The sequence below is a fragment of the Prionailurus viverrinus genome, chromosome D4 (assembly GCF_022837055.1).
Source record: "Prionailurus viverrinus isolate Anna chromosome D4, UM_Priviv_1.0, whole genome shotgun sequence".
NCBI lineage: Eukaryota > Metazoa > Chordata > Mammalia > Carnivora > Felidae > Prionailurus > Prionailurus viverrinus.
The window spans coordinates 91342949-91360053 of NC_062573.1; the positions used below are offsets into that span (position 1 = coordinate 91342949).

The 17105-nt window shown below is 61.6% G+C and overlaps 2 protein-coding genes across 2 annotated transcripts; both read left to right on the plus strand.

The window, feature by feature from the left end:
* Positions 1 to 348: 348 nt before the first annotated feature.
* LOC125150703 (uncharacterized) lies at positions 349 to 1979 on the plus strand. The gene is made up of 3 exons (XM_047830935.1): positions 349 to 540; positions 982 to 1231; positions 1540 to 1979. Exons 1-3 carry the CDS (start codon positions 403 to 405, stop codon positions 1866 to 1868), a joined length of 717 nt encoding a protein of 238 aa, XP_047686891.1. The 5' UTR covers positions 349 to 402; the 3' UTR covers positions 1869 to 1979.
* A 9924-nt stretch (positions 1980 to 11903) lies between these two features.
* LOC125150699 (histo-blood group ABO system transferase-like) lies at positions 11904 to 15522 on the plus strand. Its single transcript, XM_047830932.1, is given in 4 exon segments — positions 11904 to 11938; positions 12410 to 12544; positions 14836 to 14993; positions 14996 to 15522. Coding segments are annotated over 4 exon segments (855 nt in total).
* The last annotated feature ends 1583 nt before the right edge of the window (positions 15523 to 17105 follow it).

A 17105-nucleotide genomic window follows, 5' to 3' on the forward strand; every position in this document is an offset into this window, starting at 1 on the left:
AGTAGATGCCACAAGGACCCCACTGTGCAGATGGGGAGACTGGGGGGCCCCAGGAGGCACGGGTTCTGTGCGGGGTCCCAGCACTGGTCAGGGGGAAAACCCAGGTCTGAACCCAGCTCTGTGTCCCCAAAGCCGCGGCCCCGGCTGCACCAGGCCTCGTGGGGAAGTGTCTGGGCTGTGTTGGTGTCACTGTAGGGACAGGGCATGGGGTGGAGGGGAGCCCTTTTGCAGCCTGGGAGGGGCTCTTGTAGGAGCAGGAAGCCGGGTGAGGGGACCCCAGGAAGTGACCTCACCTCCCTGGTCACAGAGCCCAACAGAACTCGGAACCCGGGTCACCAGGCACCCACGTTGTGGGGATAGCGCCCGACGGCTCATTCGTTGGGATACCTTCGCCTGACGAACATGTTCTCCTGTTGTGTGCCCGTGTCCCGCGGCCGCCGACTCGGGGGAGCCCCTGGCCGCGACGCTTCCCGACCCTGGAGACAGCGGGTCAGGTCGTGCACAGGACGCCTCAGGTCTCTAGCTCGCAGGGAACCAAAGGTAACACAGGGAGACCCAGAGACATCCAGTCCAGCCCGACACTGCTCTGATCTGACCTGTGCGGCCCCAGGTCCCCTCCTGTGTGTGTGTGTGTGTGTGTGTGTGTGTATGCGTGTCTGTGTGGAAGGAGGGGTCGTGTGGGGAAGGCCCACCTGAGCAGGGGCAGACTGATGAAGGGGTCAGATCCCTGGTGGGCGGGTCAGGCTCACATCCCCGTCAAGGCTGGATCGGAGGGACAGGGTCTGCTGGGGTGGCCCTTTTGTCCTCGAGGTTCATCCCGAGCCCTGCTGGTGGATGTCACTGTGTCCCAGGGGCAGGTCTGTGCACATTCAGGTCTGTGTCCGATCTGGGAGCCACAGGTGGAGAGGGTGGAAGGACTCTGAGGATGACTGGGCGGGGCTGTGGTGTCTCTGACCCGTCCGCGGGTCACTGTCTTTACAGAAATCAACTGATGAAATCGGGAAACGATTGGCGGAATCCCGATTCACCTACCCTACAGAGTTGTGCGTGTGCCCCGTCGCCCAGGAGGGCCACCCTGGACCCAGGGAGAGAGTGGCCGCACGGAGGTCTCAGGAAGCAGGGCCTGGAGTTGGCCTGGGAAGGCCTCCTTCACCGCCCTGGCCCCTCCACAGGGTCCTGGTTCACCGGTCCTGGGATGAGGACCCAGAGTCCCCGGAGCCAGAGCCCGAGGGTGAGAAGGCTGGGGTGGGAGATGTGTGTTCACGGGGCCTGGGCGATGCTGGGTCACCCAGGGAGGAGCCCCCGGGGGCTGGTGTGGGGCCAGAAGCAGAGACTGAGAGCCCCGGGCTGTGGCCTGCAGGGGGGCAGAGGTCCTGGTGTGGGTTCTTGGCCATGGCTTCTCAGGGAGGCTCTGGGGTGAGTGTGTGTCTGCAAAGGCCCCTGGAGAGGCCGGCGCTCGGTGGGGGGCAGGGGGACCATCCCTCCTCTCACCCTGAGACCTTGTAGGAGCTGTAACCATTATTCTGTTTCCTTCTCAAGAGTCTGGAGCAGGAGTGGAAGCCGGTGCGGCTCCAGAGCCCGACCCAAGGGCATCGGGGTCCTCGGAGTCTCTGCAGGCAGTGGTGGAGTCTGGGGCAACTCCTGCAGGGGCCAGAGAGCCAGCAGGTGACCTGGTACCTGTGCTGGGACAGCGGGCAACTGAACAGAGTCAGCTGGTTCCTGCTTCTGCTCCCGACACCGTTCCTGCCACCGCCCTTGTTCCCGCATGGATGCTGGTCACAAATCAAGGGCCCGAAGGCCTTCGAAGGGTGTTTATTGTATTTCTAATTGTTGCTCCAATCCCAGTCTCCGCCCCCCCACCAGAATGACTCTTCCTCTTCTCCCTTATCCTTTCTCTCCTCCACTTTTTAGCTGTTACTTTATTTGCTTATGGTTTGTTTAAAATCCACATTAATCTTCAATAAAAATTTTGTTTATTTTACGTTGTGCAATTCCTGAGCACTGGGCATGCTCACGGTTCTGTGAACAACGCCCCAGAATATTGTTCCAGAATAATTCGGTCCACAAGGTCACTGTGTAGCCGGAGCCCTCACTCCCCATTCGTGCCCCCACCAGCGCCTGGGAACCCCCAGTCTGCTTTCCGTGTTCCGTTACCTAGTCTGGAGGTTTCCTTCAAGTGGAATCTCGCCAGAGATACCTTTGGGTCTGCACCGACTTTTCAGAATGGACAGATTGATTTTCGCACGTTGTGGCCGTTTGAAAGAGACTTTTTCTCGTTTGATGTTGAAATCACAATGGATTAAAGATTAGGTGGGAAAAAGGAGGCCCCCTCAGTGACAATGAGCATGGTCTTGGGGTATAGATCCCTGTGTGTGCTGTGACACCTCAGCCTGAAGCCAGACAGGACACGGCGGGTCCTCCCGTGGCCCAAACAGAAACCGGGAGATGCAGAAGGCCGGATGGTCACACCACAGAGGGGAGAGCATCCCTCACGACCCAGGGCCAGAACAGTTCACAGGCCTCTGGGCCAAATAATGCTCCAAATCAGTGCATTCCCCGGGATGGAGGCCAGACCCGTCCCAGTCCAAGGGGAGGCAACCCCCACGGGAGCAGGCGTCAGAGATGCGGGACGTTCCGGGGTGGGACTCGGGCAGGTGAGACCCGAGGGACGCAGCGCTGGTCACCTTCAGACGGACAGGTTTCTGGTCTGGGGACCGGCAGCCCAGGTGACAACGTGAGGAAGCAGAGGCTAACCCACCGAGAAGTCCTCGTCCTGCAGGGGACCGGCTGACCCGATACTGAGAGAGCCCCCAGCGCCCGGAGTCGGCCCTTCCCCAGCCCCATGTGGGGCCCCAGGCAGGCTGGTCACTCTGCTCCCCTGAGTTCAGGGCGGGCCCTCGGCAGGTGGTGGGGTTTCCCAGGAAGAGGGACCCCGAGCCCCAGGACGCCAAGATGCAGGCCCGCGGGTAAGACAATCCAAAGTCAAGGAGATGGGCTTCCTGACCCAGTTCGTCTTACTAGTGCCCCAGGCTGTGCTATTAGCCTCGGTGTCCCCATCTGTGACATGGGGATGTAACGGGCCTTGTAGATGGGTTGTCGCATTCCCTGAGAGATGAGGTGGAATCGTGGCCTGGTGCCTGGAGGACATAAAGGGCCACCTGGAAGGCTGTCCCAGAGTCCCCCAGGGCAAAGGATTCCGGTAGCCCCTCTTTGGCCCCTGCTCGCTGTCCCCCTTCTGGGAACACTCAGCGTTGTTTGCGGAGGAGGTGGAGACGATCCAGGAGGTCAACAGGTCCCACGTGGAGGCAGGTCAGCGCTGGAGGGACAGAAGGACATGTCCCATGCCCACTTCCAGGGCCCGAGTTGTGACGCCCTCTGACCGGACCTCTGACCTGACCTGGTGTGGACCCCGCTTCTATGGTTTCCCTCCCTCCCTCCTTCCGTTCCTCCTTCCCTAATTCAGCTGGGGAACTCAGATCCCTGCTATGTGCTGAGCACCATGAACTCTTCAGTGAGCACAACCCTCCGGCGTCCCCGGGTGGCATCTTCCTTTGCAGGGTCTGAATCGTCCTGCCCTGTGTCCCCTCTGGCGAGTCTGGGAGGGAGGCCGCTGCACATGTGCCTGCAAGGAAGCACGAATCCAGAAGGTCCAGACGACCTGCCCCAGGTCCCAGCCTGTGGATCCTGAACGGCAAGGCGGCCCCAACCCCCACAGTGGATGAGGGAGGCTGGACCTTCGTCCTTCCCAGCCTTCTGCAAAGTGCAAGGCCTTCTCTCCAGCCCAGGGTGAGCCTGCTGGGCACACAGGCCGCTCCGAACATGCCCTCGTTCACATGTGGGTCTGGGCCCCTTGCCCCACCCTCAGCTCCTCTGCCGGATGCAGGGGGAGCCCTCTCCTCTCCCTGGGTCTGCTCCTGGGGTCCCGGCCTGTTGGTCTCAGAAGAGCTTGCAGATTTGCTCCCCATGACCAGCGTGAGATCAGGGACAGGATGGGGGCTGTGGGTCGAGGCCAGGCCTTAGCGAGTGCTGGACGATGGGATTTGGTAAAAGAATGACCCGCAGGTTCAGCTGGACTCCCGAAGCATGAGCCACCAGACTGCATACCCACCGGTGCCCCCTGAGCGCACCGGACAACACGGAACAGAGAAGCAGAGACCCGGAGGGACAGGCTTGGCCCAGCGCTCACCTGCCCTTACGGTTTCAAACCTCACCTATATGGGGGCGGGCATATGCTGTCCCGACGGTACCTAAGCAGAAGCCCTGTGTGGCAAACACAGGACAGAGCTGCTCAGGGTGACACCGGCATGAGGCGTGGACTCCCCGAACGTCCACGGCCCCCTAGATCCCCGACCCCCAATCCCAGAAGCACAGGTTGAAGAGCCCATGAGGAACCCATCGCTTCTTTTTATAGCAGGCAACACTGAGGTTTTGTCCAAGGTCACCCAGAACGTCGAGGGCAGAGCCCGTGGCAGGTGGCCTGAGACCTGGCATCTGTCCACAGAGACACGTCTCCTGTTGTTGCCCGGTACCGGTACCGAGGCCCCACGGGGCCTGACATGGATGTCTGGGTCCAAGCTGAGCTTTCCAGAGCTGTCTGCTGGGCTCCCGGGAAAACGCTGGCCCTTGCTCCAGACAGAAGGTTCTGCCCTCCGGTAAGAAAAGGGAGGTGCATGCACTCACTGGGCTAGAGGCTCTGTGCCCACCTGTTCTTGGAGATTAAGGTCTGGGGAGCCCTGTCTTCCCGCTGTTTCCAGGGTTCTAAGACATGCTCGACCACAGATCCCTTCTCTTCTGGGAGACATTCCCAGGCCTCCTTCGGGATCTCAGGCGGAGGTCACAGCAAGGGATCGAGCGGGAGGATCTGGGTGGTAGAGAGGTTGAGGATGGAGCTTGGAGGCCAGGGCTCTCAATCCAGCTTGGCCCCTAACCAGAAAAGGATCCCTAGTCATTCCTCAGGGGATGCCGCCCCATCCCCTGGGTGACGTCAACCCCTCTCCTGGAGTTACCAGTGGGGAGACCGACCACCAGGAAGTTCTTCCTCATCTGCCCGGAAGAGTCGAGACCACGTTCACGGACAAATAGAGGGGCGTGTTTCCCTACACACCCATTTGACAGATGGGAAATCTAAGGACAGGCCAAGGGAACGGAGGCTTGCTTCTCGGTGTAGCTCGGGCATAGCCCCTTCACCGCGGGCCTCACTTGGCTTGGTCCTAAGCTGCTCGACGAGCCCGCTGATCCCAGCGAGACCACACGGCTGTCACCAGAAGTCCTCAGTGAAACCCTCCCTGCTCCAGTCAGCTCCATGCGAGCAGGAACCAGGTTGGCTCATTGCTCTAAGTCCAGGTCCCCAGAACCTTCCCGCAGTGTAGTGGACGTTTACCTTCTCTCGAATAACCAGGTGAATTGATATGCGTCAGGTGCTGTCATTGACAGAAACCGCTTCTGTCCTTGTTCCTTTGTGGATGCGTCCATGCCTGCCCTCAGCACCCTGTCTGCTCCCCGCTGTGTGCACGCACCTGGATCCCAAAAGCGAGCCCCGGACCCACCCAGGAGGTGGGGCGGCCTCTCACCTGCAGCCAGCAAGGGGGTGGCCGTCCCCATGGCCCTCCTCACCCTAGAAGACACGTAAGCCATATTCACCAAGGTTTTTAAGCATTGTACACACTAACACCTCGGGCTGGAGTCATCTCCAGGGAGGTGGGGGTCAGCGGACAGAGGGCAGATGGTGCCGGTGGGGGCAGGAGAGGGCCGTGGCCCACAGGCCGAGTGCCGGCTTGTCTGCCAGGGCCCCCGGGCTGGGTGAGCCCCGCAGGCTCTCCTCTTTCTTCCCGGGAGGCATCCTTGTCCTGAACGGGCACCAGGGAACCTCAGTGAAGAGACCACTTGGCTTTGAGACGAGGGGCGGTGTGTACAAGGGCTGCAGAAGACGTTGGCCTTGGATGGGGAAAGCGAGGCCGGCCACGCACCGCTGTCCCGTTCAGGTCCCCTCTGGCACCTGGGTGCACCTGCAGCCTGAGGGGCTGGTTCCCGGCAGGCTGGCCGCGTCCCTCTGGAACCCCCGGTCCCTCCTCTCTGCCTGAGGACTCTCTCCCAGAGACGGGAGCCCATCACAGCTGTCTCTGGGGACCTCTGCTTCCTCACTTTGTCACCTGGGCGGCCGGTCCCCAGACCAGAAACCTGCCCGTCTGAAGAGACCACCGCTGCCTTCCTCGGGTCTCACTTGCCCGAGTCCCTCCCCGGGATTCCCTGTATCTCTGACGCCTGCTCCCGTGGGGGCCGCCTCCCTTGGACTGCGACGGGTCTGGCCTCCATCCCAGGGAATGCACTGGCGTTGGTGCATTATTTGGCCCAGAGGCCTGTGAACCTTTCTGGCCCTGGGTCGTGAGCGATGCTCTCCCCTCTGTGGTGTGACCGTCCAGCCTTCTGCATCTCCCAGTTTGTGATTGGGGCACGGAAGGACCAGCCCTGTCCTGGCTGGCGTCAGACTGTGGCGTCACAGCATGCACAGAGGTCTCTATCTCTGACACGTGCCCTCTTTCACTGACACAGACTCTTGTATCCTCGTGACATCCCCTCCCCTCCCCGGTGGAAGGCCCGTGTGACCATTTCTGAGGGAGAGAATATAACGATGGGTGTCGCTTCCAAGGTGGTTCATGAAAGCCTGTCGTGTCTCTGGGTGCCTTTTCTCCCGGGTCCATTCTCTGTGTCTGTGTCAGTGTGTGTGTCTGTGTGTGTGTCTCTCTCTGACGAAGCAAGAGCAGATAATGTGAGCTGCTCCAGGAGGCCCAGTGCCAAGAACCTGCAGAGGGTCCGGGCTGAGACACAGACGTCCTGAGACCCCCCAGTCCCAGCCGAATCCTCCCAAGAGCACGTGCCCGGTCGTGGTTTTGGAGGCGGACCCTGCCCCAGTCGAGACTCAGCTGAGCCTGTAGCCCTGTCCTCCTGGGTGACCGTGGGGCTGAGGCTCCCAGCGGAGCTGAGCCGGGAGACTGGTACAGAAAGTGTGAGGTGGTCCAAGTAAGGTGAATGTGTCCCCCAGCACAGACAACAGCCCATCCTCCAGGCTGGGGGCTGGGCCCGCCCTCCTCCCTCCCAAGCTCTCTCTGGCCACAATGGCTCCTCCTCAGCTCCTCTCCAGACAAACCCTCTGTGCCTCCGAGTCTCTGCAGCTTTGCTCGTCCCCGCAGCACACTGCTTGCAGACATGTGCGGGACTGGCTCCTCTTGTCCTTCTGGGTCCCAGCATCAGGGCCACCCTGGAGGCCTGTGAGACCCCCCTCCCCACCCAGGGCCCGCTGGCTGCCCTCCTTCACCCTGCTTCATTTCCCGACAGTGTTGGTCTTTCCTTTCACACGGATTCGCTCTTGTGCCTTGACCCACCTCCCCCTCTGGGCTGTGAGCTCCTGGAGGGCTGGGACCTCACGGGACCTTTGACACCGGCCCCCTGGCCCAACAGCCCCTGCTCAGGGTGAGAGGCACAGGGGCTGAATGCGTCCAGAGAGGATCTCAGAGTCCCTACCTGCCTCTGAGCAGCTCACGCTGTGGACATGCAGACTAATAGTAAGAGGTACATGTTGGTGTGGGGGCCCGGGACGCCCAGCTTAACCCCTGAGCTTCCCTTCCCGCTCCTGAGTCTTCAGTGAGCACAGTGGACACAGCCTGCCCCCTGGTGGTCAGCACCAGCATGACAGTCCCAGGCTTGGAAACCAGAAAACAAAACACACACCTTTGTTTGGATGTAGTCAAGGCAGCAGCCCTCCCTGGCCCTAGGGGGGCACAGGGGCACGACCTGCGGGCTCCAGGGGCGATGTGAGGACTTCAGAAGCCTCCCTTGTCCCCCGTTCCACCTCTCCCGTCCCGGTGCCCCATTTATTCCTAAGGCTTCCTCACCCCAGCCAGGGCACTATCTCTGGAAGCCCTTCCTAATGAGGCCCAGGGGCTCTGACAAAGAGGGTCTTGACCTCGGTGTCCACACCAGTGTCCGCAGCTCGGCCACGTGCTGCCCACCCAGGTCCTCGGTCCTCCAAGCCCTCAGGCTGCTCTCCGCTCAGAAGGACCTTGAGGGAGGAGAAAGCATTTTCCCAGGACCAGGAGCATCTTGGGGCAGGGGTGGAGGTCCAGGGCCAGCAGACAAGCCTGTGGGAACCCTTGGGACACCATGTCTATGCAGCCCAATTTACACAGGAGTAAGCTGAGGCCTGTCCCGTAGCCCCCTCCCAGTAGGGGGGTGTCTCCTTCTAGCTCCAGGCTGGTGGTGGACACAGGACCCCAGACCCCATCTTCTCCGGGTGCCCCGGGGAAGTGCCAGCCCAGGCAGCCCCCTGGGTACCCTGGAGACCCCCTGGCCATCAGGCTGGCACATCCTCCCACCCCACGTATGAGCCCTGGTCGTGCTGCCAGCCCACTGGGGACGCCTGCCCCGTGGCAGAGCTGCCTCCAGTCCCCTTCTCCTTGCCCCGGTGTCACCTCCCCCCTCCAGGGTGTACTCCCCTTGAGCCACTGCCGGGTGGTCAGTGTGTGTGTGTGTGTGTGTATGTGTGTGTGTCTGTGTCTGTGTCTGTGCGTGTGTGCGTGTGCTTGCCTGTATGGTCTGGGGACATCAAGATATAACAACCCCACCTCGTATGGCGTTGATACGGATCCGACGGGATCTCAGGGGTCTCACTCCCAGGGCGAACCCCAGGGGAAGACTGAGTTTGGCCTAGGACGGAGACCCCCACAGCTTGGAATCTGCCCACCTCACGTATCCTGGGCCGGTCCCTGGCCTCAGTCTCCCACCTGGCCCTGAGGTTGGGTGTGGAGTGATGTCAGGGTGGACAGGGCCCAGGCTCTCCTCCTGGGTGAGGGAGAGGAGATGTGCCAGGCACAAAGGCCTCCCTAGCAAAGGGCAGCTGGGTCTCGTGTCCTCGGCCTGGCACGGCTGTGTGCCCTCCCCGGGGGGCTCCGTGTCGCTGATCCCGTGTGCGCCCTGCCCCCAGACTGCTCCCTGTACCCCAAATCCTATGAACCCTCGGATCAGCCTCACCCCAGCCAGTGGCCTGCAGACTTGAGGGCCGGGTGGGTTGGACACGCGGGTACACGAGGGTCGCCGAATGTACCTATACCGTCCCAGCTGTCACAGACCCCACGCTCCCCCCCAGGGTCCAGCTGGGTACACGGCCGGGGCAGGGGGCCTGGAGGAGACGGTGGACACCAAGTACGGGCAAGGAGAGGATCGGCCTCTCCCCTCCCCCCTCCCTTTCCTTGGTTGGGGAGGGTGGGGATGCTCTGCCTCTGTGGCCCCCAGCTGCTGACCGTGGGGGAGACGCCGTCCCACCGCTTAGGCTGTGAGCTCGAGGGCGGGGTGGTGTCTGGGCTTCACCATCGTGTGCGGGTGCCTGCACACAGCAGCAGACAGACACGGATGCTGACGCGTGCGGGGATGAATGAATGGACACGAGGCTGCGGCTCCCATCTGTCGCTGTAAACAGCAGGGTCCGCGTCATGCGGCTCTGGGACGGTCCCAGTGAGTCAGCGAGATGTGACGTGTTATTCCTCACCCGGCACAGTTTGAGGGCTGAGAATCCAGCAGGGGACGGGATGGGGTGTGTGCGGATGGAGCTGACCGGAGTGGGTGCCGCTCGAGCCGGGCACAGACACCAGAAATACGTGGCTTGTGGGTGTTCTCGTCGGCCCTCCCTCTCCGGCTGGGGACGTGGTGGCCGCCGGCCTGCGGCAGAGGGAGTAACGGGAGGGAGCGGAGTCCACACGGCCCCCAGGCGAGGGGCAGGGGCAGCACAGAGCTGACGCGGAGGGGCAGGGAGAAGCGCCCGGGGCCTGCAGCCTGCCCGTCTGGACACGTGTGTGGGCTAAGCAGGTGACCTCTAGCCGGTCAGCCCCTGGAGCCATGACACTGGGGCGTCGAGGGCGATGCCGCGGAGAGCCAAGCACCCTGTTCCCAGTTTGATGCCGACTCAAACTCCCAGGACCCACCTGGGAGCCAGGGGAAGTGGAGGTCAGCGTGGGATTATGGGGTGTCTCCGGGCCCATCACTGTTCTTTTTCTCATTTCTAACATCCTGTAGTAAATATGCCAGGAACTGGAACAAGGTATCACACACGATGTCTGCATAACACCCTGTTCTAGATTTTCTGAAACAAGGTCCTCTACAATTAGGGTCATGGCAGACGCTGGACCCCGGCCAGCACCCCGGTGGGAGACACCGTGGCTGGTGTGCAGGGTCTGGGGCGGCATGGCCGCCTGGAAGGGGAGGGAAGTTGGGGGACGTACATCTCCCCCGGCAACCTGTTGTGTTTCCTGGGTCTCAGCCCTCCCCGCAGTGTCTACCTTTTGTATTCCACCTGAAACTGGCCCAACCTTTCGTTCCAGAATTTCACATGTCCAGTAACAGCCGGGACAGAGGAGTGAGCGCACAGGTGTTTCCTACAGCTGCCCTGGGCTAGTGTCCGCCTTTTCTGGCTTGTTTCCCAACTGTCCCTGAGGGCCTGAGGTAGAACCACATCGCTCACCCAGCCTGGGGGCAGTGTGGGCTCTCAGCAGGGCTGGAGGGTAGCAGGAGGCAGGGGGTGGGGACGCCGGAGGCACGGGTGGGGACACTGGGGCAGGACTGGGGCCCTCCAACCAGGGCAGGGGAGGAGACGCACGCCTGGGGCAGGGGAAGGGAGGCTCGGGCTCAGGTCACGGGCCTCAGTCCTCACTGAGTCCCCGGGACCCAGCCGTGAGGGTGCGCACCCCGCCCCGGAGACTCCGCCCCTCCTCGTCCAGCATGGCGCACATCGTTGGGGGTGTTGGAAGGGTTCCTCCAGCCGCTGTGGGGCCTCGTCGTGGGCACTGGTTGTGCGCAACCTGTTGCAGGGCGACCCGTGCCCGCCCACAGTTTGCAGCCCTTGCACGCGGCTCAGCCGGTGCCCAGAGTCCACTTAGGATTTCCGGTGCTGGGGCAGGTCTGGGTGCCCTTCGACTGCCCAGCTGCCCCGGGGGACCGGGGATCCTTTGCCTGTCCCCGGGCCTTTGTCTTGCACTGTCTTACTTCTGGAAGCTTTTCTGTGTATTCTGTATGATTTCCCATGTACACAGTCATGTGATTTGCAACTAGAGACGGCTTTCCTTCATTCCCTCCAATCTAGATGTCTGTTATCCCCCTTTGTTGCCTCGTCGACACGGCCGAGACCTCTAGGACAGTGTGGGCTGCAGCCAGGGGCTTGGGCCTCGTGCGTCTTGCTCCTGAACTCAGGGCCAAAGCTTCCAGTCTTTTCTCCGTTCTGGGTGATGGGAGCTGTGGCTTGTTCGCAGGTGGCCTGTAGGAGGGCTCAGGAAGTTCCCTTCTGTTTCTGCTTTGAGCGTTCGTATCACGAAATGGTGTTGGAAGCTGGGAGTGAAAACTCAGAAACGGCCCATGTTCCAGGGCCTGGGCGATTTGGAAATTCTGATGTGGGGACACAGGATGCAGAGGAAGAGACTTGAGTGGCCAGCACCCTGCCGTTCGGGGAAAGCTAGTTCGGGAAGAGCACACACCCCGCGCCCGCCTCACCCCACACGCTGCACCAGATTTTCTCCATGGTCCTGGTATGAGCCCTGCTGGGGGAGGGTCCGCGCCTGCGGCCGTGGATGGGGGCTGCACTCTGTTGTCTCAGAGAAGGGTGCCGGTCACACTTCTCGCTGGGGATCGGCTGGGGCCTGTGCTTCGTCACATTGTCACCTGGGCTGCGGGTCCCCAGACCAGAAACCTGCCCGTCTGAAGGTGACCACCGCTGACTCCCTTGGGTTTCACTTGCCCGAGTCCCTGCCTGGGATGCCCTGCATCTCTGACGCCTGCTCCCATGGGGGCTGCCTTCCCTGGGACTGGGAAGTGTCTGGTCTCCATCTTCCTGCAGACTCACTCCCATCGTGTTGTTTTATCTCAGGATGGTTTACCCCCAGCCCAAGGTGCTAACACCCTCGTCACTAACTTGCTGAACACCCCCCAAACTCACCATGTACATTAAAAAGCGGTTTCACTGAAAACTCGGCGGGAACTTGCTTCGGCAGCTTCTGAGTCTGAATTTGGAGCCCACCAATTATTCTCCGTCCTTTCTCTCTCCACCAAAGAATGCCCAAGGGGCGCCTCCTCCTTCCCGGAGGACGGCCCCCGCCCCTCGCTGGCAAATCCCAGCTCCCACGCTGAGGTCCAGCAGGGTCCAGTGTTCGCTAAGGGCTGCGAGTGATTTGCACGAGTCTGAGTTGTGATTTCCATGCCATTTGTTTCTTGCACATGTGAAGGCCTTCTGGAAGGAGGGTCAGCCCTGTGGGTCCCTGATGGGGTACAGGCTGGGTGGGTGGGGTGGGGTCCCGGGTGGGGGTGGTGATGCACCAGGGCCCTCCGTGTGTTCACTGTCATGCTACTGACACCGGGTGGCTCTCTTGTGCCGCAGTAGGAAAGATGTCCTTGTCCTCACCCCTTGGCTGGCCCCCATCATCTGGGAAGGGACCTTCAACATTGACATCCTGAATGAGCGGTTCCGGCTCCGGAACACCACCATCGGACTAACGGTGTTTGCGATCAAAAAGTAAGTAGGTGACGGCGCGCCTGGGTTGCCCAGTCGGTTCAGCGTCCGACTTCAGCTCAGGTCAGAATCTCGCGGTCCATGAGTTCGAGCCCAACCACATCGGGCTCTGTGCCGACAGTTCAGAGCCTGGAGCCTGCTTGGGATTCGGTGTCTCCGTCTCTCTCTCTGCCCCTCGTCTGCTCATGCTCTGTCTCTCTCTGTGTCTCAAAAATAAATAAACATTAAAAAAAAAAAAGTAAGTAGATGAGATGACAGAGGGTGGGGACCGGGATGCAGGAGAGACTGAGGACATCAGGTCTGGCTGTGTGTTCAGCACACGGCGGGTGGGGACCCAGCCTGTCCTCCTAGGGGTTAATGTGAAAGTCCATGTGTTCAGCAGTCTTCCCGGGCTCAGTGAGTGGACACCGCCTGGCTCTCTTTCCAAAGGCTGCATGTCACCCAGGAAGGCAGCTCCAGACCCACCAATGACCCCAGGTTGCTCCTCTGCTGAGTCAAGGAAGGAGCAGAGCACCCCAACATCCAGGCGGCAGGGGAGCCCTCCTCCGGCCACAGTAGCAGAAGGGAGGAGGCTGTGTGCTTCCTTGGACGGGTAGGAAGCCAGTGCCTGTGGAGCTGGGCTCCTGTGTGCTCCCGTATAGGGTGACGGTCATGGAGGGGGGACAGCCAGGTCAGGCACAGCACTCGGTGCCAGACCCCAGGCTCCTGTGAGGGAGCTGACCAGTGAGGCCCTGGGACTCCAGGGACAGGTGACTTCCGCAGAATGAGCTGGGCAGCCGCAGGTAAGTGGCGTGGTCTCTCTGAGCCTCTGGAAAGTGGGGTGACGACAGGATCCTCTCTCGGGATCGCCATGGGGGAAGTGAAAGCTCGTAGGTGCTGGGCCCGCATGTGGACAGGTGAGGCTTCCTTCCTCCGCTGAGTTCACCCAAGACCCCAGAGGACAGCCCTGAGGCCTTTGCAACCCCTTTCCCAGGTCTTGGCCCCAAGTGCAGGGAGTAAGAAGGGCACAGGGTCGCCTCAGAATCCTACTCCAGTCCCTGGAGACAAGTGGCTGAAATCACCAACCAGAAGCTTCACTGCCCAGGGTCCTCGGCCAGCGCCAGTAGCTCTGACGCTGAACTGCCTGCTGCGTGTGCGCTGGCTGTCCGCGTGTGTCCCATCTGGGCTCCGAGTGCAGTCCCCAGAGGGTGGGCAGGTGGTGGGCATGTCCTCAGATGAAACCAGACTCCCCGAGTCGAGCTGTGAACCCATGATCACATAGGCTGGGTCTGGACTTGCCCCTGGTGACCTGACTGGTGGCTGGACAAGCGTGTGTGTGTGTGTGTGTGTGTGTGTGTGTATGTGTGCATGTCCCCTATTGACACGGAGTGCCCACCTTCCCTGTGGGAGGGGTTTCTGGGCCAGGCACCAGGAAGTAGCGTTAGGGCCTGCTCAAAAAACTGTCTCCGAGGGGCTCACCGCACTTGCCCGATGACGGGGGAGCTGCTGTGTGCAGGGTGGGGAGCAGCGAGCCCCCTTGAAGAGGGACCAGCCATGGGAGGTGGTTGGAGAAGACTTCCAACCTCTTGGGGTTGGGGAGATACAGACCTGGACCCGGAAGCTTACACGCTCGGGTTCAGTGCTGGAGCCCGAACAAGCCCCCTCTTCCTCCAGGGGCCCTCTTTGGCCTCCCCTGGCCACATGCTGGGCCTGAGTCCTGATCTGGGGGAGATGGGGGGTGACCCCTCCCCGGATTACCTGCCAGTGACTGAGGGCACAGTAGCCTACAAGGGAGGGCCCTGCAGGGGCAGACACAGTCCTGGGGGGCCAAGGACCGACGAATGAGCCAAGAGGGGCAGGTGGCCGGCCCTGCAGTTTCTGTGAAGCCTGCTAGCCACGTTGACCAGAGCTGTGCCCGAAGGGTCTCGACTCTCTCACAGCAGGTGGGAACCTGCTGGGGAATTGCCTGGGGCGGGTCCTGCGGGTGGAGGGGGTCTGCCAGGGGAGCTCGGCACGGGGGTGCGCTGCTGGCTCCAGCATGCTGACTCGTGGCTGCACGGGTTTCCAGCCTCCTCCGCCTCAGGCTCCTTCCCTTTGTAAGATGGGGCGCTGATGGTCCCCCGTCTCCCGGGGCAGAGGGTAGGGAGGCGCCGCTGGCAGACTCGCCCAGGACAGGCCAGGACAGTGGCTGTTCCTTAAGCAGTCCAGGGTCTGCCTCCTCGGTAAGGCACACAGGTCCATGGCCCCCGTCTTTGGGCTCCTGCCGCCAGCCTCCGGCAGCGACCCTCCTTCCGCCCTGTCCCCTGTCCCTGTAGATACATGGTCTTCCTGGAGCTGTTCCTGCAGACGGCGGAGAAGGACTTCATGGTGGGACACAGGGTCACCTACTACGTGTTCACCGACCGGCCGGGGGATATGCCCCGCGTGCCCCTCGGGGAAGGGAGGCAGGTGGTGGTCCTGGAGGTCCGGAGCTCTCGCGCTGGCAGGACGTGTCCGTGCACCGCATGGAGATGATCCGCAACTTCTCCCGGCGGCGCTTCCTCCACGAGGTGGACTATCTGGTGTGCGCGGACGTGGACATGAGGTTCCGGGAACACATGAGCGTGGAGATCCTGTCCCCGCTCTTCGGCACCCTGCACCCCGGCTTCTACGGGGCGGCCCGCGAGGCCTTCACCTACGAGCGCCGGCCGCAGTCCCAGGCGCACGTCCCCAGGGACGAGGGCGAGTTTTAGTACGCGGGAGGCTTTTTTGGGGGGTCGGTGGCCGAGGTTCTGCGGCTCACGTCGGCCTGTCACCAGGCCATGGTGGTCAACCGGGCCCACGGCATCGAGGCCGTGTGGCACGACGAGAGCCACCTGAACAGGTACCTGCTGGACCACAAGCCCACCAAGGTGCTGTCCCCCGAGTACCTGTGGGACGAACAACTGCTGGGCTGGCCCGCCGTCGTGAAGAAGCTGAGGTATGTGACTGTGCCCAAGACTCACCGGGTCATCCGGGACTGATGACGGGCTGGCCTAGTGTCCGTCAGGGGTGCCACCCTGACCCCAGCCGTCAGAGCGGATGGGCTGTCGCCGCTCCCTTTCTCTGTCTGGTCGCGGGACATCGCCGAGGCCCGGCGCCGCCCGCATCGGGCACGGGCACAGTTAGGCCTGACCAGGGGCCTGCCGGGGAGCGCGGCTCCAGCAAGACCCCTTGCTCTTCGGGTTCCTGGTCAGAGTTGAAATGTCGCTTGCAGCCACAGGCAGGCCGTGAAGGCGAGACCGGATCAGGACCCCCTTGGCTGGCGCCTGGCTTCCCGGCAGCCTGGGGCACAGCCCGCCGCCCGCTGGGGCAGGACAGTCCCCCCACCCCCTGGCCTCCCTCGGTCACTGCGGTGTTGTGGGTGTCGCGCTTGCCCTGTCACTGCCACTAAAATGTTTCTGGCGGATGACGGGAATTGCGGGTTGTCCCGCAAACCTGCCTTGTGCGCATCCTCGAAGCCCCGGCCAGGGTGAGTGCTGCAGTTTCTCCGCCTTGCGTCTCCCTTCTCACATCAAGGACAGGGCGGCCCGCGTTGCCACTGCTATTTCTCCGTGACGTTGGCCAACTGTTACAATTTCTGGGTCACTTACCACTGTAAACGGCTCCAATTTTATGGCGGATGTTTTCTATTTATTTTTTTATATTTTTTAAGGTTTATTTATTCTTGAGAGAGAGAGAGAGACCATGAGCTAGTGGGGAGGGGCAGAGACAGAGGGAGACACAGCATCCGAAGCAGGCTCCAGGCACCGAGCCGTCAGCACAGAGCCCGACGCGGGGCTCGACCCACGAACCGTGGGCCAAAGTTGGACGCTCAACTGACTGAGCCCCCCAGGCGCCCCTATAACCTTGATAATGTTAATCATGTTCAGGTGTACAATTCAGTGGCAATAGGTACATTCACTGTTCTGCAACTGTCCCCTCCGTCCATCTTCACGACTCTTTCGTCACCCCAAACTCTGTGTCCGCCCACTAGACCCTAACCCTCCCACACCCATCCCCCTCCCCAGGCCCGGCACCCACTGCTCCTCCCACCCCTCCGAATCTGACTGTCTTCCGTCCGTCATGAGCGGGGTCCTCCAATATCGGTCCTTTAGGGACTGGCTTATTTCACGTAGCACAGTGGCCTCAAGGTCTGTCCCCGTGAGCCTGGACCTGACCCACTTTTCCCCCAGAGGAGTTGCTCAGCTCTGTCTTATCTAACCTGAGCCTCCTCAGTCCCCTGTGTTCCCCTCATCTTCCTCCTCAGCCTGAAGGACCCTGGGGCCCCGTCTTGGGCCTCACCGATCCCACCCCATCTGAACCAAACTGTTCAGTCTAGATGCCAGACACACACCCCTGGGGGCCTCGGGCCTCCCCTGCCCACCCGTCTGTGTCAGGTATCTGCTCCGCCCGCAGGTGCCCCCATGTCAGGAGAGAGACACCAGGTCCAGATCCTTGGTGTCATCTGTGACTTCTTGCTGGCCACCAACTCTCCCAGTGGTGAGGTGGCTACCGGAGGGCACTAAATGTTCAAAACAGTTCAAGGCATATGTTAGTCTCGGCTGCCTAAGGCAATGGCTGAACC

Bases quoted from the DNA above. Each gene is read 5' to 3' on its own strand.
- LOC125150703 (XM_047830935.1), top strand. From the start codon at position 403: ATGTTCTCCTGTTGTGTGCCCGTGTCCCGCGGCCGCCGACTCGGGGGA. The intron at 541-981 runs GTAACACAGGGA...CTGTCTTTACAG, and splicing joins TAGCTCGCAGGGAACCAAAG to AAATCAACTGATGAAATCGG. The intron at 1,232-1,539 runs GTGAGAAGGCTG...TTCCTTCTCAAG, and splicing joins CCCGGAGCCAGAGCCCGAGG to AGTCTGGAGCAGGAGTGGAA.